Source organism: Sarcophilus harrisii, chromosome 1 (genome assembly GCF_902635505.1).
Source record: "Sarcophilus harrisii chromosome 1, mSarHar1.11, whole genome shotgun sequence".
NCBI lineage: Eukaryota > Metazoa > Chordata > Mammalia > Dasyuromorphia > Dasyuridae > Sarcophilus > Sarcophilus harrisii.
Genome location: NC_045426.1, coordinates 50064236 through 50088694, shown reverse-complemented (window position 1 = coordinate 50088694; position 24459 = coordinate 50064236). Strand labels below are relative to the sequence as shown.

At 41.4% G+C, this 24459-nt stretch overlaps 1 protein-coding gene across 4 annotated transcripts; it reads right to left on the bottom strand.

Annotated features, from left to right (window-relative positions):
- Positions 1-419: 419 nt before the first annotated feature.
- On the bottom strand, positions 420-24244 carry TATDN2 (TatD DNase domain containing 2). Of its 4 annotated transcripts, none has more exons than XM_031955031.1 (7): positions 24168-24239; positions 22997-23461; positions 13223-13678; positions 9228-10091; positions 3232-3359; positions 2033-2216; positions 420-1540 (listed from the first exon to the last, which is right to left on the bottom strand). In XM_031955031.1, the coding sequence occupies exons 2-7, from the start codon at positions 23453-23455 to the stop codon at positions 1400-1402; spliced, it is 2232 nt and encodes a 743-aa protein (XP_031810891.1). In that variant the 5' UTR covers positions 23456-23461; positions 24168-24239; the 3' UTR covers positions 420-1399. The 4 variants fall into 4 exon arrangements, 3 of the variants coding, with proteins under 3 accessions (XP_031810891.1, XP_031810902.1, XP_031810895.1); XM_031955042.1 differs by having other exon boundaries at positions 423-1540; positions 22997-23121; positions 24168-24244; XR_004232350.1 differs by lacking the exon at positions 24168-24239 and adding an exon at positions 1683-1784 and having other exon boundaries at positions 1449-1540; positions 22997-23703.
- Between the last annotated feature and the right edge of the window lie 215 nt (positions 24245-24459).

Sequence of the window (24459 nt, the reverse complement as noted above, 5' to 3'; positions counted from 1 at the left end):
ATTTAGAGTGGACATGACACAATCCCCAATCATTTTAACTTTAGGGAGCCCATTATGAATACACCTTAAGTGAAGGCCAAACAATGGGGCCAAGCACAATCCAAAACCAGAATTACACTATCGATGGCCCAGCAGGCTCACAGTCTAACAAAGAGATGGAAAGAGATACTGACACCCCAAAAAAGTTTAGGAGACAGAATGGGCTTCAGTACATCCTCTATGCTTAAAAGACAGCAAATCAGGGGCAGGAGGTGGCGCAGTGGACAGAGCCCCAGCCCTGAAGTCAGGGCGACCTGAGTTCAAATCTGGTCTGAGACACTTAACACTTCCTAGCTTTGTGACCCTGGGGCAAGTCACTTAACCCCAATTGTCTCAGCAAAAAAAAAAAAAAAAAAAAGACAGCAAATCTGTTTGTTTCACATGGAAAAAAACACCGAGAAGACACAAACATCTGGAGAAGTTATTCACCACTCAATCTGAGGAGAACAAAATGCACTTGCCATAGGCAGACTGAACGGAAGATGCCTTTCATCCCCATTACTAGTCCAATAAGTATTCCATGAAAAAGGTGGGAATTGGAGGCCAAGGCAATCCAAAATGATCCCAATTGACAGACACTATGGAGAACTGGACTCAACCACTTTAAAATTTGCCCAAAACTCACCCTTGGGGCTCCTGCCATGCAAAACCTGGGGGGTGTCCTCCCAGGGTCTCCTAGCCAAGCCGACTGCGACTGGCCATCAATACCTGAGCCCAGAGAGAACCAAACACAGACCCAAAGCGGCATCTTATCTGAGGCCGCTCTCATAGGCCTATCAGTAGAGCAGGAGGAGAAGCCAAGCCTCCAAACAGTGGCACAGAGTTCATTTCCCACAGGAGGACGCTCCTATGGAAGTGTGTTTCAAACAGAAAATCAGCGACATTACCCAACACGCCTGATTACGAAGATGACTTTATTGAAAAACTTCATGCTGCTTAACCACGGACTACAGTGCAGAGAGATCCGGTCCCCGACCTTCTCTCCCCTGGCAGGGGCAGGCTCCCCTCCCCCCAGGTGCAAGCCAGCTTCCTGTTTACCCTGACAGCTCCGGGCCAGGGAAGCTGCTAAGAAAGCCCCCTCCCCGACACACCACCCTCCAGGTTTTCCAGACAGCCCTGTCACAGTCCGAGCACACTGTGTGATGGGATGGCCCGCGGGGCCCTGTGGCTGGGTCTCCCTGAAAGTGTGAGGGGAGGAAGAGAAAGGCCCCGAGCCACCAAAGTTCACCTCAAGGCAAATCTGGCTTAAAGGGTAATCTCCTATGTTTACATTCTCTGTACTGGGAAAAAATGCAGACAGAATTTTAGAAAATACAACTTGGGGCAGATTGCTGAAAACCCTAAGGTCCCCTGCCTTCTCTTAAAGGCTGTAAAGGCGGCTGGTATTCTGTCGCAAGGTGGCCAAGGTCTGGGAGAGTGGCTCACCTCTGACCTTAGCAATCTCTCGAACTGTGTGAAGGGCCAGACCTGGGTGGGCATACTGGCAAAGGCTCTTGGGGACCTGGAAGACACCAAGGGATTAGAACAACCGTTTGTTTTCTGAATCATTCAAGGAACGCAAGATTCCCGCCGGCCCCCACCCCCACCCACCCCCTTTCCCCAGCAAGGATCTCTTTGGGATTGCCCTTTAGAGACCCCTTTACCTGCAGGTGCAGGGAGAGTCCTAGGTCATGTGGGGCTCTGGGTGAGAGGCAGGGTCCCATGTTTCCTTGGACTACCCTTTACAGGGTAGGACTTTGCACTGCCTGCAGCAGGAGGTGGGTGGAAGGGAAGAGAGTGGTTGCCCTTCATCTTCTCCTCCCCCTAGGCCTTTTGGTTCTGCAGAGCAACAAAAAGGAGAGATCTGCAAGGTCCCAGAGTGGGGTCCTCAGAGGTCACTTGGGCTCTATCTCTGCGGCCCTTGTGGGGCAAGACCAGTTCCAACCACACCTCCCCCGAACGCCCCTAAGCCGGTTCCGTCTCCCCCGCCGAGGATCCCCACAGACAGCTCTACCTGCCGAGGGAGGAAGTAGGGAGCGTCCGTTTCCACGATGACCCTCTCCAAAGGGATCTGTTTCAACGTTTCCCTGACTTCCCAGGCAGAAGAATAGGTGACAAGCGCCGTGAATCCCACGGAGAGGTTGGGAAAGTGCTTCAGCAGGGGCTCAATGACAGAATAGCTACCAGTGAAGCAGTGCCTTTGGGAGAGAGGAAAAGGAGACACTGGTCAATCTTCTCCCTGACAGACTCAGTAACGATGTCCTGGAACTCTTTATGTCCAAGCAGGAAACTAGAGCAGGGAAGGGCACAGAGTGGCAGCCGTACCAGGGAGAGCCAGCAGCTGTGAGCAGTCCTCGTTGGCCTGCTTCACAGCCATTCGCACCTCTTCCTTTCCTGTCTGTCTTCCTGAGTTTTTCCCTCACTATACTTTAGGCACCACAGGCACTTAGAACCTCCCTGGCTTAAGCCTTCCCTAGGGCCTGTCTCTGAGAGGGATCGCCCACACCAGCCATGAGATGTGCTCTGAAGGCGAGAGGGAATGCTGAGGTCCGATCTCCTCGGTCCCTCGGCTCACTCTCCCCCTTACAATCCAGAGCAATCCACGTCTCAGCCCGCAGCTCAGTTTCCTATTCCATACCACAACCTCTCACTAGGTCTCACCTTCCCACTCTGTTAACTAAGTCTTTCCAAAGAAAGGGTTAAAACCACTCCAGATAGTCAGAGACTGGTGTGCCTGTTGCCAGAGGGCAACCACACGAAAACCACCACCAGGACCATCTATGATTCAAAAAGTTCTGGACACTTTTCACTCTGCAACTGCACCGGACTGTGCTCAAACACAGAAAACACTTTCTCCTAAGGGCAACCAAGAGGTGTTCTTCCTCTGCTTTTGCTGGTTTGGTTCCTATAGAGAGAACCAGGGACCTGCATCTTATCAAAAATGGATTTTTAAAAACGGGAAATGAACTTTCCAACCCAAAAACAGAAAAATAGTCAACAGAAAAATAAATGTTGTCTTTTTTCAGTTCCCTTTGAATGTACTGAAGTATTTCTGGCAAGAATGAACAACAGCCTGATTCCCCCACTTTGGCCCAAATTCCAAACATTTGGAAATTCCAAATCTTCCCAGGAGAACATTAATCTGAAGTTCCCCAATTTCAGGTGTGCTACTGTAACTGGATTACAGTTCCAGGGTTCTTAAGATGTCTTTACCTATGGATTTTATAATCAACAGGCACAAATTTCTTCATAATCGAGAGTAAATCTTCGTCTGCTTCTCGGCAGTGTATCACTAAGGGTTTCTTCAAAGCCACAGCCAATTGCAATTGCCTTTCAAATACCTGAAAGGTAAAAAGCAAGATGTAGAAGCTATTTGGGGGATACCTGCTCCATCCAACATCGATAACATTTCTAAAAACAGATCAGCTACACCTTTACAACATAGCTAGGACCTACAGTGTATTGACTGACAGGCAGATTTCAGTCTATCCCATTAAAAAAATTAATATGATATACAGATACACACAGAGAATGTTTTCCATATGAATCATGTTGGGAAAGAAAACTCAGAACAAAAGAGAAGAGGGCAGCAAGGTGGCGCAGGGGATAGAGCACCAGCCCTGAAGTAGGAGGACCTGGGTTTAAATCTGGTCTCAGACACTTAACACTTCCTAGCTGTGTGACCCTGAGCAAGTCACTTAATCCCAAGTGACTCAGAAAAAAAAAAAAAAAAAAGAACAGAAGAGAAAAACCACAAGAAAACAAAAGAAAGGTAAAAATAGTATGTTTCAATCCACATTCAATCTCATAGTTCTCTTTCTGGATGTGGATATTATTTTCCGTCCAAAGTCTATTGGAATGTCTTGGATCACTGTGTTGCTGAGAAAAGCCAAGTCTATTATAGTTGATTATCACCCAATATTGCTGTTCCTATGTACAACGTTCTCCTGGTTCTGTGTGCTTCACTCAGCATCAGTTTGTGTAAGTCTTTCCAAGCTTTTCTAAAATCAGCCTGTTCATCATTTCGGACAGAACAATAGTATTCTGTTACATTAACATACATAACTTATTAAGCCATTCTCTAACTGATGGACATGCCCTCAGTTTCCAGTTCCTGGCCACTACAAACATTTTTTGCATATGTGGGTCCTTTTCCCTCTGTTATGATCTCTTAGGGATATGGCCCAGTAGAGACACTGCTGGATGGTTTGATAGCCCTTTGGGCACAGTTCCAAACTGCTCTCCAGTGGTCGCCGGTTGGATCAGTTCACAACTCCACCAACAATGCATCCTGGTTTTCCCACATTCCATTCAACATTTATCATTATCTTTTCCTGTCCTCTGTCCTCTAAGCTAACCTGATAGATGCCTTAAAGTTGTCTTATTTGCATTTCTCTAATTAATAATGATTTAGAGCCTTTTTTCATATGACTATAGATGGCTTTAATTTCTTCTTCTGAATCCAAGACCTACTTCAAAAAATGAGGTGTAAGAGCTTAAAGAAACACACTAAAATTAAGAATAAAAGCATGCCACTGATCAGGGAATGATCTATTAATTTATATATAAAGAAGTGAAAGAAAAATATAAACTTTATAAAGGGAAGTAAACAGAACACAACAACTACAACAAAACCAGTGAATCACCAAAAAAATTCAAAATTAAACCAAATATTTTGCCATTAGACTAACCAAGCTTAGCATCAGCAAAAACACAAGAAAATACACCTTTTATATTAAGGGTCAGGGGTAACTACTGGTTGTGGAATGTTTCATACAGTTAGACCACTGATATTTCTGAGTTTGCTGAAATGCCTTCCACTCCTGCCCCTCTTTGTTTATTCTTCTTTAAAAGAGATGGAAAGCACAAAAAAATTACTTTATAGACCTACAATCAGAGACAATTAATAAACATTTAGTGCCAAGCAATGTGCTAATAATCACGGGGAATATAAAGAAATGTATAAGACAGTCCCTGCCCTCAAGGAGCTCAAAATGTAAGGAGGGGGAACAAACAGAAAGAGAAGTTGAAAATAGTGGGGGTGGGTGGGGAGGAACATTATGAAGCCCTGCAGCTGAAGGGGATAATGGTCTGAAGAAGTATGTTAGAGGTGATAACATCTTGCAAGATGATTCATTTCTGGAAATCATAAAAACCAGGAGAACTGCCAGCTGGGAAATGATAAGGTGAATGTCTTCAATGTCTTCCTCAAATGGAGATTTTGGGGGAAGCTTTGAGAGGAACATCTTCTACCAACTTCTACCTTTCCCTCCAAGAAAAAGGGAGGGTCCTAGGGATGGAAGTGCTAAAGAGGTAGGAGTTTCAAGGTTGATTTCTTGCAAAATAAGTTTCTGGAGATCAAATTCATAAAAGCAACCCAGTGAAAAAAGAATAATAACCAAAAAGGGGGAGGGGGAAATGACAAAATTTATCTGAAGAAACAAAAAGACAAGAATCATGACAAAAGGTGAAAAAAAGTGGGCAGGAATGGGTCTTAACAGTATCAGATCTCAAATTGGAAACTCAAAATAGTAATCATCAAAACTATTTGGTACTGGTTAAAAAATAAAGGTATTAGTAGCACAGATAAGATACATAACCAAAGACCTCCTGTTACTAGAATAAAGATTTACAATTTTGCAAAAAAAGTTCTGGGAAAAGTGTTCAAAAGTCTGACAAAAATTAGGTTCAAAACAACATCTCACACCACATAACAAGATAAGCTCCTTTAAATATAAGATATATGTCACACCATAAACAAATGAATTTGTTTGAATTTCACAGGTCTGTGATCAGGGAAAGAGTTCATAACCAAATAAGGAACAGAAAGAATCACAGAAGATAAAGTGGGCAGTTTTGATTATATAAAATTAAATATATATAATATATATAAATTATATAAAATTAAAAACCTTTCAAACAAATCCAAGGAAACAGCTAACTGGGGAAAAGAAATCTTAGCAGGAAATTTCTCTGATAATTGTTTCATTTTCAAGAAATTGATTCAAATGTTTAATTATAAGTATTCATAAATGGTCAAAAGATACGAAAATATGAAAAGGCAGTTTTCAAGGGAAAAAATATAAGCTATTTATAACTATGTGAGAAAATATTACACATCATCAATATTGGCAAAAGGCAAATTAAAGCAACTCTAAGGTTTCACTTCCCAACCATCTTATGGCAAAGTTGACAAAAAGGAAAATAAATGTTGGAGGAACTGTAAGAAAATAGGGACACTAATTGTTGGAAAAGTGAATTGGATCAGCCCTTCTGGAAAGCTATTTGAAACTATGCCCAAAAAGTTGTTAATAATACATACCCTTTGATACAATCACACCACTACTAAGCCTGTATCCAAAAAAAAAAAAAAAAAAAAAAAAGTCCTATATGTACAAAAACATCGATGGTAGCTCTTTTTGTAATGGCAAAGAACCAGAAAATAAGTGGATGTGATAAACTGAGGAATGAATGAACCAATTATGACTTATGAAGGTATTAAAATATTGTGATATTGTAAGAAATTAAGAAAGACAGATTTAGAGAAATCCAGAAAGACATGTATGGACATCAGATACATCTCACAAAATGAGTAGAATTAGAAAAAAATTTATTTTATACTGTAACATCAGAACTATAGAAAATGAACAATTCTGAAAGATGTAAAAACTCTGAACAATCATGATTCCAGAGGAATAAAGATAAGGAATTCTACCCCCCCAACAGAAAGGCGGCAGACTAAAGGTGCTGAATGAGATACATATTTTGGACATGGCCAATACAGGAATTTGTTTTGCTTGACCATATTTATTTGTTCCAAGGGCTTTATCTTTTTTTTCCGGGGGAGAAGGGGCTGAGGAAGATGATGTCAGTCAAGACTTAAGCTAGCAGCATGATGATGTTGAGATTAGAAGTGACGAGCTTAACCTTGAAGGGGCATCTTGTTCCATGGAGTTGAAACTAGGCAGAACAGTGTGCAAAGAGTATCCAATTTTTTTAAAGAACAAAGAAATGCAACCATTCCCTAATAGATAAATGGTTGAAGAATATGAACAAACAGTTCTGGAAAGAATTGCAAACCATTAACCATAACCATATGAAGAAAGAATGTTCCAAACTACCAATAAGAGACATGCAAATCAAAACAACCTTGAGGTTTTACCGTATATCATGCAAATTGACAAAAATGACAAAAGTAATGAAAATATCTATCCCTTTTGAGACTCCAGCATACCCCACTGGGCTTATACCCCAAGAAATCTATTAACAAGAAGAAAGTTCCCCTATACTCCAAAATATTTCTAGCAGCACTTTTTGTGGTAGCAAAGAACTAAAAATAAAGTAGGTGCCCATGAATTGGTGAATAGCTAAACAAATTGTGGCACGTGAATGCAATGGGATATTATTGTACAATAAGAAATGATGAATGTGAAAAACACAGAAACATAGATCTAGATGATCTATGTAGAGTAAAGCAAAGCAAGCAAAAACAACATACACAGTGACTAGAATGATGTAAATGGGAAGAACAACCACACACTAAAAAATCAAAAGTGAATATAACAAGAGCAGCTGGGTGGCAGATACAAGCATTGGCCCTGGAGTCGGGAAGACCCGAGTTCAAATACAGACTCAGACAACTGACACTGTGTGACCCTAGGCAAATCACTTAATCCAGATTGCCTTGCAAAAAAAAAAAAAAGTGAAGGTAACAAATTATGAAGTTAAGCAAGACTTCAATGAAGAGATGAGCTTACCTCTACCTACCCTTCATGGAGGTATATGAAAACATATATAACGTGAGGGGGAGGACCTAAGCTTTCAGACTTATTCTATGTATTGATTAATTATACTGATTCTTTTCTCCTCTTCAAAAAAATACTATTTGTTACTGAGGATGGTTCTCTGGGAGGGGAAGTAATAATACATGGCCTCTAGGTGATGTAAGAAATACAAAAATCAACAAAAAATTATTTTTAAAAAAGAACAAGAGCATATGGTATAACAGGAAAAATCACTGGACTGACCAGCTCTGTCATTAACTGTTTGATCTCAAGCTTTCTCGCTCTGACAACATGAGAAGCGGTGTGGGGTAAAAAATATTGCTGGTATTTCTATAACCCCTACTATGTGCCAAGGGCCACACCAAGTGCTTAACAAACATGATCTCATTTTATCCTCACAAAAACCTTGGAAGGTAAGTGCAATTATTATTCCCATTTTACAGCTGAGGAAACTGAGGAACACAAAGGTTATGTGACTTGTGCAGGTCCATGGAGCAGTCAGTGTCTGAGACTACATCTGAACTCGGGTCTCCCCGATTCCAAGGGCAGGGCTCTATCCATTGCAATACCACCTAGCCTCACAGCAGTGGAAAAAAACAGATGCAATTTCTGCCTCAGCTGCCTAATCTGTAAAATGGGAATAATAATATCCACAATACTTCCTTCACAGTACTGCTGTGAGGATAAAATGAAAGAAGACATATAAAGCATTTGGAAAATGCTATGGTGCTATAATCTAAGAAACTAACTAGACTAGATCTTGAAAGGCCCCTTGCATCTCTGTAATCCATTGCAAGCAGCACACCTTCTCAGGAAAAAGGCCCAAGTCCTCTCAAGTACTGAATGTGTTGGTGACTGTTCTTAATATAAAGAACTGCAAATAAAGAGTAACTTCCGGGGATTTAATTCGGGTACTAGCTCATCCTCCAAAGGAAAAATAAACACGACTAGCTTTTTCAATTCCCTTGCTTGCCAGGCCTCTAATGAATGAAACTGTAAGGGTAATATATCAGTTTAGAATATACCTTGAAGGTAATACATGTTGTGAGCACCTCCCTTTCTTCACCAATCCTTTTTTTCCCTAAAGAAAATGAACAGCTAGCAAAGTAAAATGAGTGAACATACAACATTGTGATGGCTGCTAAGACCAATCTCCAGGGGCAGTAGGGCTCAGTGGGAAGAACAATGAATCTGATATCAAACGAAAGGTCTGGGTCTGGCTGGTGCTCCCCCACACAAGTGGCTGTGTATTGTGGATATAAACACCTGTGATAAATATGACAGCTGGTTGCTGTGAGGGTCAAATGAGATAATATTTATAAAAAGTGCTACTCAAACATTTATCATAGATACAAATATAGCTATTAACATCATAATTCGGTATAGGCTTATGAAACAACAACCAAAAAAAAGGTATCGCCTTACCTTTCGCTGATCTGAGACAGGAGAAGTACATTTATAAGAATAATCCAGTCCCATTTCTCCAAATGCAACAGCCTTGGGATGCCTCAAAGCCTGAAGGAGATTTCTTTCTTGACGTTCATTGTAGTATCGGGAAAAATGAGGGTGACAACCAAAGGCCCCCCAGACAAGGTCCTCTTTCAACAGATCCTCCCATAGGTAATCCGTGAGGGTACGAGGATCACAGAAGTCAGCTATACAACCTTGAAATTCTTTTGGGAAGGAGCTGCTATAAATCTTTCTAAATTTTGAAAAAGTTCCTTGGAATGACAACCTGGAATAAAGCATGTCCAAGTGACAGTGGGTATCGATGAAGCCCACGGAACCTTGGCACCCCCAGCCTCCCTGGTAGGAGGAGCCGGACGTGTGCTCTCGAGAAAAGCCAGGCACCTCTTCACGGAATGTCCTTTTCTCCCCCACCTTCTCTTGTTCCCATGTCTGAGAGGACTTAGGGGGCCTCCCTTCCACCACTTCCCCGTCCTCAGCGGCATTCCTACAGTTGCTGTTAGCAATCTCAGCAGAGCAATCACTGAGCTGGCTCTTATTTCTTCCCATTACGTTCAAAGCATCGCCAATACTGTTGGTGGTGGGATAACAGAAAGGCTTGGGGCTGCCAGCCCAGTAACCAGCATAGTCACACCAGGGACTGCCGTACAAGTGCGCTGGGTACATGACATAATCAGTACTGGAAGATGAAGGTTCTGAAACTACAGAGATGTTCAAAGAAACAGAATCCTCTTGGGAGAACCCCATGGTGGGAATATCTTCCATATCTGACCAATCGCTTTCTGAAGAAGGATTTTCTATCACCACCTCCCTCTCTTTAGGCTGTGGAAGACAAGAGAAATAATCATGGATACAATTACTTATCTTTCATGAAGATGATGCTATAGACAATAATGTAAATAGTATTTTTTCCCAATTATGTAGAGAGATTTTCCAACATTCATTTTCAGTAAGATGAGTTCCAAAATTTTTCCCCCTCCATCCCTCCCTTTGCCCTTCCCCAACACAAGCAGAATAAGTTATAAATATACAATTTTGTTAAACATACTTCCACATTAGTCATATTGTGAAGAAACGGAACAAAAGGATAAATCACACACATAAAAAAAGAAAATAGTATGCTTCAATGTGCATCCAGACTCCATCAGTTCCTTCCTCTGGATGTGCATAGCATTTTTCATCATGAGTCTTTTAAAATTTTCTTGGATCACTGTATTGCTGGGAAGAGCTAAGTCTATCCTATTTGATCATTACCCAACATTGCTGTTAACTGTGCAGAAAAACTATAATTAAGGAGAACGGCTTTGTAATTGAACCATTCACTTTCTTGGCCACCAAATCCCCCTGGCACAAGGGACAAAAATGCTCTTTATCTCTCTTCTTGGTAGGAGTTCCCAAACAGCTGGACAGAACTAAATGTGTAGTCTGTGCCCATGAAACAGAGCAGAGCAAATTTGCAAGACCTGTGATTAAAACTATAGCCAGATCCTATCTAGCACCATCCTTGCTACCAGTGGAAGAATCAATGATCTTTCATAATTCCCCTTTTTGATGGTGACTCTTTAAAGAGGTTAGAAATTTGATTCAATTCAATATTAAGCATTTACTATGTGCCAGGTATTGAATTATGCACTAGAAATACAAAGACAAAAATTAAACAGTCCTTTCTTAAAGAAGCTTACTTTACATTCTAATAAAAGAGTATGTGATAAGAAAATTCAAAGCTATGTTTGGAAGGAAGAAAATGCTAACTGAAAGAGATCAGAACAATAAAGGCCATCTGGTCCAGGCTAGTTTTTGCATAAAAGATATCAAAAGCATCCTTGAGATTTGATTGACTCTGTAACTACGGCTCAGGACACTCACAGAGCTTCCTGGTGGACTAAATATAAAAAGTCAGCACACGAAAAAGTTCCTCCATCAAGCTTCTAACTGACAGACTAGGACATCCAAAAAGAAGTAAAGCAAAGGAGAGAATAATGTATCTTTGTTAAATACTGTTTCTCTGATGTGGCTAAACTACCTTTCGTTCAGGTGTTAGACAAGGATCTCGTCATTTAATCAGTAAATATTTATTAAGTGCTTACTATGTGCCGGTCATTGCACTAAATAAGCTCACAATTTAATGGGGAAATAACATGTCAATAAATATATGTAAAAAGATAGGATATGGAAAGGATAAATGGGAAAGAATAAACAGGGAAAGCACTAAAATTAAGGGGAATGAGAACAGGATTCCTGTAGGAGGTAGAATTATAAGTGGGCCTCAAAGGAAGCCAGAGAAAGCATGAGGTAGAGATGAGGAAGAAGAGCATTTCATGCCTGGAGGCCAGCTGTTGAAAATACCCAGTTCGGAAATGGAATATCTTATTTAAGGAACAGCAAGGATAAAGTGTCATTGCACTGAAGAGTATGAGGGAGGAGGGAAAAGGTATAAGACTGGAAAGGTAGGAGAGGAGAATCTATAAAGAAAGGCCTTTGAAAGCCAAACGGAACTTTATAATTGATACTGAAGGTGAGAAAGACCATCAAGACTTACTGAGTAAGTGGGAAACATGTGGTCAGATGTGTCCTTTAGGAAGATCACTCAGACCACGGAGAGGAGGATGAACTGGAGGAGGGAGATCTGTTGGAGGCAGACTGACCAGCAGGCAATTTCAGCTGGCTGGGGTGAAGGCCATGAGTATAATAATAGTGCCAGAGAAGAGAAGGCAGAGAATGCAGGAGACATTAGGAAAGTAAAATTCACAACCTTGGTCGCAGACTTAGAGATGGGGAATGAGAATGAGGAATTGAGAATGACATCTAGACTGTGAGCCTGAATGACCAGCAGGATGGTGAGGTCTTCAGCCTTAGGAGGAAGTTTAAAAAGGGGGAGGTTGGGGGGAAGAGATGATAAGTTCAGATGGAACATGGGAGTGTGAGAGGTCAAGGGAACACCCAGTTTGATGTCCTATTGGTTTTCCAAAAGTCTGAACTACCAGACCAGCCAAAATCAGGCCTGCCTAAGGTGGGGATTAATACCCAGGCAAGCCAGCTGAACTGAAGCAGCAAGACACCAGTCCCATCCAGAACCAGGAATACATTGTACACAATAACAGCAAGAATGCGCGATGATCTACTATTAAAGACTTGGTTCTTCTCAGTGGTTCACTTATCCAAAGCAATCCCAATGAATTTTGGTCAGAAAATGTCATCTGCAACCAGAAAAAGAGCTATGGAGACTGAATGTAAATCAACACATGCTATGTTCACTTCTTTTTTGTTTTTTCCTCTCTCTCATGGTTTTTCCTTTATGGTCTGATTTTTCTCTCCCAATGTGATTCATAAAACAATGTATTAAAAGAAAATAAATTTACTAGGGAAAAAAATAGCTATAAGCAGGTACATGTGCCTAAGAATCTTAGGAAAACAGCACCATCTCCCAAAACAAAAAACTACCAGTCTATTAAAAATTCTATTCCACTTATTTGACTCTCTTTCCAGATTTAGACATTATTACCCCTCATATACTCAACAGTCTAGCCAGATTTACCTGTTCTCTATATCCCAAACAAGAAAATTCCATCCCATGTTCCACAGGGTCCTCTCCTTACCTCATGCTCAGAATGCTCCCTCCAAGGCTCAGTTGGAATGCTACCTGTTATTCTAAGCCTTTCTGATTCTCCAAATTGTCAGCCCTCCCCCTTTCCAAATACACACACACACACACACACACTTTTCTCTTCTATTACATTTATTTCATATGTACTTGCTTTATTAGAGTGCATATTGTTCCCCTCTCCCAGTTGAATATAAGTTCCTTGAGGGTAACTACGATTTCATAATTGTCTTTGTAGTATTCTTGATGCTAGAACATAGCATGCTTGTTGAACTGAATATATCAGACTTAAAAAACCCCAACGTCACCTAATCAAAGAACAGAAAAGGAACACAATGTGAGCCCTACTCACCCTCTGTTCTTCTGAGTAGGACTCTCTGCTTTTTTCTGCAACTGTCCTCAGGTTCCCAGGTGGCTTTTTACCCAAGGTGCTTTCAGAGTCCCTAACTGTCGTGATGCTGCCGAGACTTGCTGTGGCAGCTTCATCTTCCTCCCGGCTACTTTCTGGCAGATGAAACTGCTTTTCCTTAACTGGAAGGGAAACCCCACCGCTCTTCTTGTCAGGTCCTTCTCTGCTTCTGGGGCTGGCATCTTGGTTTTGCTCTGGCTCCACAGCCTCTTTCTTCTTCTTTCTTGGTATGGATTTCCCCAAAATGCCCTGGAGGGCCTTCAGGTAAATCACTGTAGACCCCTGGTCTTTGACTCTCCTCCTTGTCTTCTGGGTCACCCCTGCTTCCTCCACAGAATTATTATGACTTGGAGCTTCAGCTGCAAGCTCAGAGCTATAGGATTCATCCTTGGGATCAACCTGCACAAGAGAAGAAAAAAAAAATCTAAAATGTATTCCTATCATAAGAATTTTATCCATGGTGAAAGCCCAAAATATTATGGAAGCTTAATAATTTGTTAGAATGTAGGTGGGTGTCTATTTTAATAGAGCATCAATATATACACCAAAGGCATAAAACTTGCAGTCCCCCAAATTTCTGAGTGTGGCAGAATCAGATTAAAATGTGATTTGGAAATGTTTAACATAATACATAAAAATACAACATACATAATGTTAAATTTGTGATTTTCTAAGTCAATATGTGGCTTGCAGGGATCTTTTTCTATTTTAGTTGGACACCACTGGTTTTTAAGATCAAATGTTATGGGGAGCTAGATGACACAGTGGATAGAGCACCAGCCTTGAAGTCAGGAGGACCTGAGTTCAGATCTGATCTCAGACACTTAACACTTCCTAGCTCTGTGACTCTGGGCAAGTCACTTAACCCCAATTGCCTCAGCAAAAAAAAAAAAATTTTAAGTTATTATGGCCAACTTTAAATTTATAATTATTTTTCTTTCTCTAGAAAAGATATCCCACAATGAAATGGAATTCAAAAAAAGGTAAAAGAACATAAAGGAAATATAAAAACTTATCAGCAACCACAATAAGAGACCTTTTTTTAAAGGTCTTGGAATCCTCTACCAACAATCAAAAGAACTAGGCCTGTGGCCAAAAATATCATATCAAGCAAAATTATCTATACTACTGAATAAGAAAAAAATGGACATTCAATGGACATGGACATTTTCAGGACTTTCTATCAACCAAACCTGAACTTAATAAAATATTTAACATATAAAAGCCAACATCAAAGATTAATTTCATCATCATTAATATCAACATGGATAAATTGTTTATTATTTTTTTTAATTTGGGAAATGCAGATCATATGTGTAAGATTAACAACAATAGGGCATCTCTAAAGAAAGACAGGGGCAGAGTTAACGTAAAAAATAGTAACATCATACAAATGAGAGAACAGACACAGAGACATGGGGGTGGGGGAAAGGACTCATAGTTCTGAAAACTTACTCATATCAGAAATGAATTAAATAAACAACACTATATATATACCACAAAGGATATTGCACCCTCCAAAATCTGTAAAGAAATAAGGGAGGAAGATAAAGATGGGGGAAGCTAAGGGTGACAAAATAAGACAAGGAAGAGATCCATTGGGGGGGGGGGGAGGTTAAGTAATAGTAAGGCAAGTTAGGAGCATAATTAAAGCAAAGGTTCAGCAGGGATAGGAAAGATATGTGTGTGTGTGTGTATGTGTGTATATCTACAAATGTGTAAATATAGTCTTTCTTAATTATAACCTGCTTAGGGATGGAGGGAATGAAAGGGGAGAAAAAAAATAAAGTAAAAAAAGTGCACAGCAGAGAACAAAAGAACAATTCACAAGGAAGTAAAGAAAAGATGGACATTTGTGACTATGATTTACCAATGCATTGGTAATTTGTTGTTATATATTTTGTATTTCCCCTGATGCTTTGCTGAGTACATATTTCTTTTGTTTTATTTCATTTTGTTTTGTATTCCTTTTCTGATTTTCTTTTTTCTTATTCTGTTTCTTTAAATAAAAAAAATTGGGGGGGAGGGCAAAAAAAAGAGGGAGCCAAGAGAAAATGACAGGAGTTGTTAGTTTTCACTTTTTCTTCTAATAACACTAAGTTCTCCAACAACTGCACAACAATCTCCATCTCCTATAGGATAAAAGTTCTGTTCTTTTGACACTTCTTTTTTTTAACTTATTATATATAGCTTTTTTTGTTGTTTTGCGGGATTTTTTTGGCTTTTATACTGACTTTTTATCAGTGTGGGTTTTTTTTCTTTTCTTCCAGAGACAACTCTAGTGAGAACTGTGGTTCCTGTCCCCTCACATCCAAAACTGGTGTCATCCTGCCTAGCAACATTTATTTTATAGGCTTTATCTAAAAGCCAAGAATTCGAATTTTAAATTGCTTTCCTTATACTTTCTCTTTACATATGGTTTTTAACATTACATGTAAAAAAGACCTTAACTTTCATTTTTAAAAGTTCTGAATTCTCTCCTTCTCTTTCTACTCCTCCCCTAAACCTGAGGTTAGAATAAGCAATTTGATATAGATTATACAAGTTTCAGTCATGAAAAATATTTCCACATCAGCCATACTACAAAAAAGAAAATAGGCCAAAAGGAAAAAAAAAAAAGCCCAAGAAAATAAAATTTTTTGAAAGTATCTTTAATATTATCTAAATCTGCATTTAGACTCCATCAATTCTTTATTTGGAGATGGGTAGCATTTTTCATCATAAGGCCCTAGAATTGTCTTGGATCATTGTATTGATGAGAATTGCTAAGTCATTCACAGTTGATCATCTTATAATATTGCTTTTACTCTATACAATGTTCTCTTAGTTCTGCTCACTTCACTGTATCAGTTCATGTAAATCTTCCAAGTATTTGTAAGATTTTTAACATATAAGAGCTTGTAATTTTAAAATATAGATTCTTTCCCCCTTTCTTTGGTCTCTTTGGTATTCAGACCCAGGGGCAGCAGTACTTCCAGGCCAAAGGGTATGCACAGTTTGGAGCCCTTTGAACATAGTTCCAAATTGCTTTCCAGAATGGTTCTATCAATTTACAACTGCAACAATCTCTGGCTTCATTTCAACAAACACTAACATAATTTGAGGCTCCACCAAGGAAGACATGAAAATAATAGGAAAGAGGTGGGGTGTCTGCCTTTTAAATTTTTACTTCTGTTGTTGGGGCATTTGAACTGGATTTAAATGAAGCAGAGCTGTGCAGCGATATGCAGATAATATGGATTTTGAACTCTAAAAAGATAAAATAATTGCTTTTGAAAAATCTAATAATGATGTGTAGAATACATGGGAATAGGGAGAGCAATTAGGTTACTGTTGGAATACACAGGAGTGGGTTGGGGAGGGAAGAAAGAAGGGAAGGTAGAGGGAAGAGGAGAGACAAGTCAGGAAGAAGACTGGCAATTTTCAGAAGCAGATTGCCAATTCTTTCTGGATTCCAGTTCTTTTTCACATGCACTAATGGAAAGAAAGGAGGGCCAGAAGAAGCAACGGGCCATTTGAAGACTTTTCCTATTCACACATTATATATTTGCACCAGTTTAGAGAATCATCTGATTGGAAAATTTTATCTTAAAGTACAAGTACCTCCTGGGAAGACACACAAAGGAAGAAATCATAGGTTTTAACACATTGGGGCAAAGTAGAAGATGAAATCATGCATGATTTCAAAGTTTAAAACCTAGAAAAGAAAAAATGGTGCAGTGAGTAACAGGGATGGAGAAATTAGAAGAAGACAGACTTGGAAGATGTAAAATGGAGGTAGAACCAAGACGGCGGACAAAAGGCAGACAGATGCCTAAGCTCTCCACCAAACCTCTCTGAACACCTTTAAAAAAGGTCATAAAACGATTCCTAGAAAGGCAGAATCCACAGAAGGGTGGAATCATTTTCCAGACAAAGACAAGTGAAGAGGTCAGGATGCAAGGTCCACTGCACCTTTAAAAGGACAGCACAGTCCAGGGCAGGCCAAGCCAGCATAGCCCTGGCCGCAGAAAACCAGGAGTGAGCCACTGACTCTGCTTCTGAAACTCACTCCACAGATGTAAGGGCAATCGCTCAGGAGGAGACCACAGGGGCCTCTGGCCGGCACTGAGGAAGGACTCTGTTGCTTTCTTTGCCCGTACTCAAATCTGGGACAAAGTCCGAGGACAGTCCCAGGAAAAGGAGCACTCATATCCCAGAGTTTCGGCTACTGTGGAGCAGGAAGCTCTTCACAAATCCAGGGAAAAAGAGGAGTAAAGACCTCTCCTTAGATCACATCATCTTGGAAGAATTGAAAACTTATGGTCCCTAGAAATATGTCTGAAAACAGCTGTATAAAAACCTCTGAAATTTGGGACAATGAACTCTCTAACCTGGAAGCAGAAGAGTCCCACTTTAACAAAAAAATCAAGAAACAAATTGGGACAATGAGCAATCAACAGAAAAAAATTATGACCACAGAATGGTGACAGTGAAGATCAAAACACACAGAAGATAACAAGTCAAAGCTCCAACATCCAAAGCTTCCAAAAAATATGAATTACTCTCAGGTGATGGAAGAGTTCAAAAAGGATTTTGAAAATCAAGAGAGACAGAAGAAAGCTGGGAAGAGAAATAAGAGTGATAAAAGAAAATCGTTAAAAAAAAAAAAAAAAAAAAAAAGAATCGACAGCTTTGTAAAAAAGAGGAAAAAAAAAACATTTAAAAAAAAAAATACTGAAGAAAATAGTACCTTAAAAACAAATTAGGCCAAATGGCAAAAAAGAGGTACAAAACGACAATAAGGAAAATGTATTGAAAAGCAGAATTTGCCAAATGAAAAAAGAGGCACAAAAATTCACTGAAGAAAAAAACTTAAAAAGTATAACAGGCCAAATGGAAAAAAGGAGGCACAAAAGCTCAGTGAAGAAAATCATTCCTTAAAAACTAGAATTGAGCGTGCATTTAGGGAAGCTAATGACTTTATAAGAAATCAAGAAACAATAAAACAAAACCAAAAGAATGAAAAGACAATGTAAAATGTCTCACTGGAAAAAAAAAAAAAAACCAACAACAACAGACCTAGAAAATAAATCCAGGAGAGACAATTTTAAAATTATTAGACTATTTGAAAGACATGATCAAAAAACAGCCTAGATATCATCTTTCAAGAAATTATCAAAGAAAACTGTCCTGATATTCTAGAACTAAAGGGGGAAATTAGAAATTGAAAAAATTCATTGATCACCTCCTATGAGATCCCAAAATGAAAACTACTAGAAATATTAAACCCAAATTCCTAGGAAAACTAAACCCAGGAAAAATATTGTAAACAGACAGAAAGAAACAATTCAAGAACCATAAAGACAAATGTCATCCACATGTAAATTCTACCTTTGATTGCTACTGAGCTAGCTGTATAACTCTTAGCAGGTCACTTCACTAATCTTGTGACAGTTTCCTCATCTGCAAAATTGGAATAATAATACTCACCCTATCTATAGATAGGTCATTTGGTTAAGATTCATAAAATGCTAGGAAAGCAATTTGTAAATATGTGATTAAGTGACTAAAATGCCCATAGCTTTTTGCCCAAGAGATTCCTTTACCACTCTCATGGCCAAAGAGATCACTGATAAGAAAGTGTTCATATTATATCAAAATACTTACAGCAACACTTTTTGTAGTAGAAAATATCTTAAAATAAAGTAGATATCCATTAACTGGAGAAATACTTAAACAAACTATTGTACATGAATGTAATGGATTATTGCTGTACTATAAGAAAAGACAAATATATTGAATACAGAGAGGCATGAGAATATCTTTATGAAGCAAAGTCAAGAAAACAATATACTTGATGACTATGGCAAATATAAACAGAAAGAACAGGTACAAAACAATTAAAAATGAATGCTGCAAAATTGAAAGAATCAGCATAGCTTCAAAGAGGAAATATGAGAAAATATCTGTATCAATCTCTCTGCAAAAATAAGAGAACTATGAATGTATAAATTGCATATCTTTTCAGAGTTGTGCTATTATCAGTTATGCTGATTTTTTTCCTCCTTTACATTTTTTTGTTTTTAAAAAATACCATTTGTATAAAATAACTCTAAGAGGACAAAGAATATTGGAGGGAATTATGATGTTTTAAAAAGAGATATCAGAAAAACTTATTTTTTTTAAATTATTTAGTCGTAAAGATAAATGCATGTACCCAAGGGTCAACTGAGAAATCAAGGACAGCCAAAGTCAGGTATGCAATAGATAACAGTATTGAACCTGAAGTCAAAAAGTTTTTCTTGTTCAATTGGTAGATACCAATATAGTTTGCCAGTACTGTCCATGAGATTTTCTTGGCAAAGATACTAGAGTAATTCTCCATTTCCTTCTTCAATTCATTTTACAGATGAGGAAACTGAGGTAAACAGGGTGAAGTGAGTTGCCCAGGGTCTTACAGCTAAAAAGTGTCTGAGACTGGATTTGAACTTAGTTCTTCCTGACTCTGGGCCCAGTGCTCTATCCACTGAGTTCCCTCCTATCTACCCCTGATATATATATAAAGGCAGTTCCTGACCTCAAGGAGCTCACTCTCTATAGAAGTCAAGATATCACCACCTTCATGATGTCACTTGTCCTCTTTGAGAATAAAGGACAAACAAAGAGCACAGAGTAAGACAATATTAAAAAGATGCTGAAGGGCGCAGAGGAAGAACATGGTACGGCTACAGTGCCAGGTGAAGGAGGATCCAGAAGACCTGACAAGAAGTGTTTGGCAACCCTTTTTGTAGTGGCAAAGAAGTTAATACCCATCAATTGGGGAATGACTGAGTAAGTTGTGGTATATGAATATCATGAAATACTATAGTTCTATAAGAAATGATGAGCAGCTGATTTCAGAAAAGCTTGGAAAGATTTACTTGGAAAGATTAACTGCTCCTGAGTAAAGTGAGCAGAACCAGGAGAACATTGCAACATGCAATAACTATAGTAACAGCAGGATTGTGTGATGATCAATTATGACAGACTTGACTCTTCTCAACAATATAGTGATCCAAGACAATTCCAATAGACTTGGGATGGAAAATGCCATCGGCATCCAGAGAAAGAATTATGGAGACTGAATGCAGTTCAAAGCATACTATTTTTCACCATTTTTCGTGTTTTTCTTTCTCACAGTTCTTCCACTTTGTTCTGATTTTTCTTTCACAACATTAGGCTTAATTTTAATTATACATATAACTTGGATCAGATTGCTTGCCATGGGGGAGGGAGAAAAAAATTTACAACTCAAAATCTTACCAAAAAATAAATAAAATAAATGCTGAAAATTATCTTTAAATATAATTAGGAAAAAATGAACTACTATTAAATGGGGGGAGAAAAAGTCTGTCGAGGACCCATTATGGCTCAAAAACTACCTCTAGTTGGTACCTGAGATAGAAGTAAATCACTTTCTCTGTATCCCTTTGATCACCTAAATCTGTGAGAGTGACCTCAGAGGGAGAGGGTTGGCCCAGAGGAGTAACTAACTACTCTTTAGCCAATGGAAGAATATTCCAGTCTGGCCTTTGATTAAAGAAAAGTCATTTAGTTAATTCTCTTAATTTCCTACTTGTTCCCACATTTCATGGCAAAGGCAATCCTGGTGGGTGGCCATGTAGTGGGGCTGCATTGATAGGAAGGGATCAACAAGTGGGATGTAGTTAAGGCAAGTGCTTCAAACCCTAGTAATTTTAAACTAAGTAGTTCAGGTCATTCCAGGAGCAAGTGGAAAGAATAAAAAGGGTTATCTACCCCCTCTCTCCTTCCCCCAGGGTTAGTGCCAAAGATTAGTATTATTTGCATTATCAAATAAGAGAAACAATCTTCGTTAAATTCACCTTCCACCCTTTTCTAATTTGAGAGGGGGCGGTGCCCCAAGGTCAAACTTAGCAAGAAACAGGGACATTATAGGAGGATCCATGCTAACAGTTTTAAAATGTAATTATGTTTTACTGTGTTTTTATTTTGTTAAATATTTTCTAATCAAATATTCTTAGAAGAATTGTATGTGTTTAACCTAAATTGGATTGCTTTCTGTCCAGGGGAGGAGGGAAAATGGGAGGGGGAGGAAAAACACAAGGTTTTGCCTCGGTTAATGTTGAAAACTATCTTTTCATGAGCTTGGAAAAGTAAAAAAGAAATAGCTACAAAATACAGCCTTATTTTAACCTTAAAAAATATAAACAAGGGGCAGCTAGGTGACACAGTAGATAGAGCATCAGCCTTGAAGTCAAGAGGACCCGAGTTCATATCTGATCTCAAAATACAACTTTCCGAGCTGTGAGACCCAGGGCAAGTCTCTTAACCCCAATTGCCACAGCAAAAAATATATATTTTTATATAGATAAGATACATAAAAATTACTTATATAAATATTTATCACTTATACATTTATTATATAAATATTATTAAATATTGTATTATATATAATATATATTATATTTATATATAATATATATTTATATTATATATTATTTATATATAATATATATTTTTTATATATAAATATATAATATATATTTATATATTAAATATATATATATAAATACTCCTGGGAGTACAGAGAGCTGAAGCCTCAGGGCTTCAACTTTGACGCCTCTGGCCTAAAGAATTAAGCTTTATAACAACCTTACAAGGTAAGTAGGAAAACCTATGTTCCTACAGTTCAGATAGTAACCATCCAGATCAGATGGTTCCAATTCTTTGAGGTCCCAGACAGTTAAACAGATCAATGTAGACTTTATATAATAACAGCTAATATGTATAAACGTTTCAAGGTTTGTAGAGTATTTCACGAATATTACCTTATTTTCTTCTCACACTAATGAGACCCGGGAGGTAGATGCTATTATTATAATGAGTACTGTTGATATTATCATTACTATTTCACAGAGGAGGAAACTGAAGCAGAGGTTAAGCCTTGCCCAGTTACATCTACTGTCAGATTAGACCTCACAAGTTGCTGACTCTAGGCCCAGCAGCATTCCACCTGCTGCCACTAGATATCTCACTAGATAAGAAAGACAAATGCTAAGGAGATGGTGCAGTGGACACATCACCCGCCTTGGAGTTAGAAAGACCCCAGTTCAAAATCCAGTCTCAGACAAGTGACACAATAGTTATGTGATCCTGGGCAAGTCACTTTACTCCAACTGCCTGGCCAAAAATAAATAAATAAATGAACGAATGAAAGGCCAGATGCTAATAAACACCTTTAAAAAGAAAAAACTGGTGGTCTCCTCTCCCTCCGTCTCTCTCCGGCGCAACTCCCGCCAACCTTTGTCAAGGAAGAGCTCAGCTTGTCAAAGTTCCCAAACTTTAAAAGTAAACACCAATTAACCATCCCCTGCATTTGCGGCCGGAGTTCAGAAGCCTTAATTACTTTGTTTCCAGAGTAATTGCTCTGCCTCAGAGGGAGCACCCCTGCAGGAGGACTGCGCTGCAGCGGCTGCACTCCAACCCCGCATCGGGCGCTCCGCTAGCTCGCTGGCCCCGGGCAAGCCGGTTAGCCTCGGGCTCAGTTTCTTCCGCTGCAAAATGGGGCCCCCAACGGCGCCTTGCTGCTGGCGCTGCCGCGGAGCTCCGTCTGCTCGCCTCCTTCCCAAACCCTTAGGAGCTAGGCTCCCGCCTCTGCAGGCTCCGAGGGCCCCACGACGCGGTCGCTTCCTGCGGGCGCGCCATGTCACTTACCCTGCGGCGGGAAGCTCCGCGCCGTAAGGTGCACATTTCTCGCACGCAGGGCCCGCCAGGCGGGGGAGAGGGGAGGCCCTCGGTCCTCTCGCCGAGCAGGGGGCGGCCGCGAGCCCCACCTGCACCTGGGGAATCAGAAGAGTTGGATTGGCCAAGAGGGTCGCGGGGCTTCCAGCCAGGTACGTGTTTGGGGGTCACTTTTTCCTTGCCGCGGGGCCCTCTCCCGGGGGGCCTGCCCTTGCCTTGTCGGGGGGAGCCGGGAGGAGGGGGAGGTTTGGCGTCCAAAGCGGCTGGGGAGGTCCTGGAGGAGGAGGAGGAAGGGGAGGAGGAGGAAGGAGAGGAGGAGGAGAAGGAGGAAGCGGCGGCGGCGGCGGCCTCGAGCTCCCGGCAGCTGCGCTTGCTGGGGTAGGAGCCACTGCCCCCTTGGTACTTGACCTTGCGCAGCCGATCGGACGCCATGAGCACCTGCAGGTTTAACGCGGGACCAACAGGTTATCCGTGGCCCGGGCCCCAGAAACCCGCGCAAGGGCGACCCCGGCCCAGGGGCCGGGCTGCCTGGGCTGCGGGAGCAAGCTGAGAGCCCCGGCGGGCCGCCGCCGCCGCCCGGACCGGGCCGGGGGCGCCCAGCAGGAGGGCTGCCCCAGGAATAGACCGTGGCCCGGGGAAGCTCGCCTACCGACCCCGCCTCCTCCCTCGGCCCGGCCTCCCCCGCCTCCTCCCTCGGCCCGGCCTCCCCGCCTCCTCCCTCGGCCCGGCCTCCCCCGCCTCCTCCCTCGGCCCGGCCTCCCCCGCCTCCTCCCTCGGCCCGGCCTCCCCCGCCTCCTCCCTCGGCCCGGCCCCTCCCCCGCCTCCTCCCTCGGCCCGGCCTCCCCAACTCCTCCCTCGGTCCGGCCTCCCCCGCCTCCTCCCTCGGCCCGGCCTCCCCCGCCTCCCTGAGCCCGGCCTCCCCCTCCCACGCGCCCGAGCCCGCGCGTCCCTCGCCGCCCCGGTGGCCGCCCCGCGCGTGGCCAGCTCGAGGCTGTGCCTCCACGCCCCCCTAGGCCGCGTTCGGAGCGCAGGCTCTCCTCGGCCGTAGCCCTCCCTCTCCTGCGCCCTTCGCCCTTCTCCTCGCGGCCTTTTCCCGCCCCCTTCCCGCTCTCTCCCCTCCCCCCGCGCGGTCCCCGGCTCTCACGGGCTCCGCAGCACCGGCCCTGGAGAACCGGCGTCCTCGGCCCTCAAGCCTGCCCCGGACTCTGCGCAGAGGGGCGGGAGCAGGCGGGGGAGGCTCGCCCGGTGATTGGATGAGCGGGGAAGTGGGCTGCTGAGGAAGAAAGCGGGGGAGGAGCGCCGCGGGGGTGAGGAGCTGTCCAGAGCATCCGTTCTCGGGGAGAGGGGCTCGCCCAGGAGAGGATTCCGCGGGCAGCAGCGGGTCCGCTGCAGCGTCTGGCGCCTCAGAGCTCTCTGCAGCTACCTTTAACCCTTTC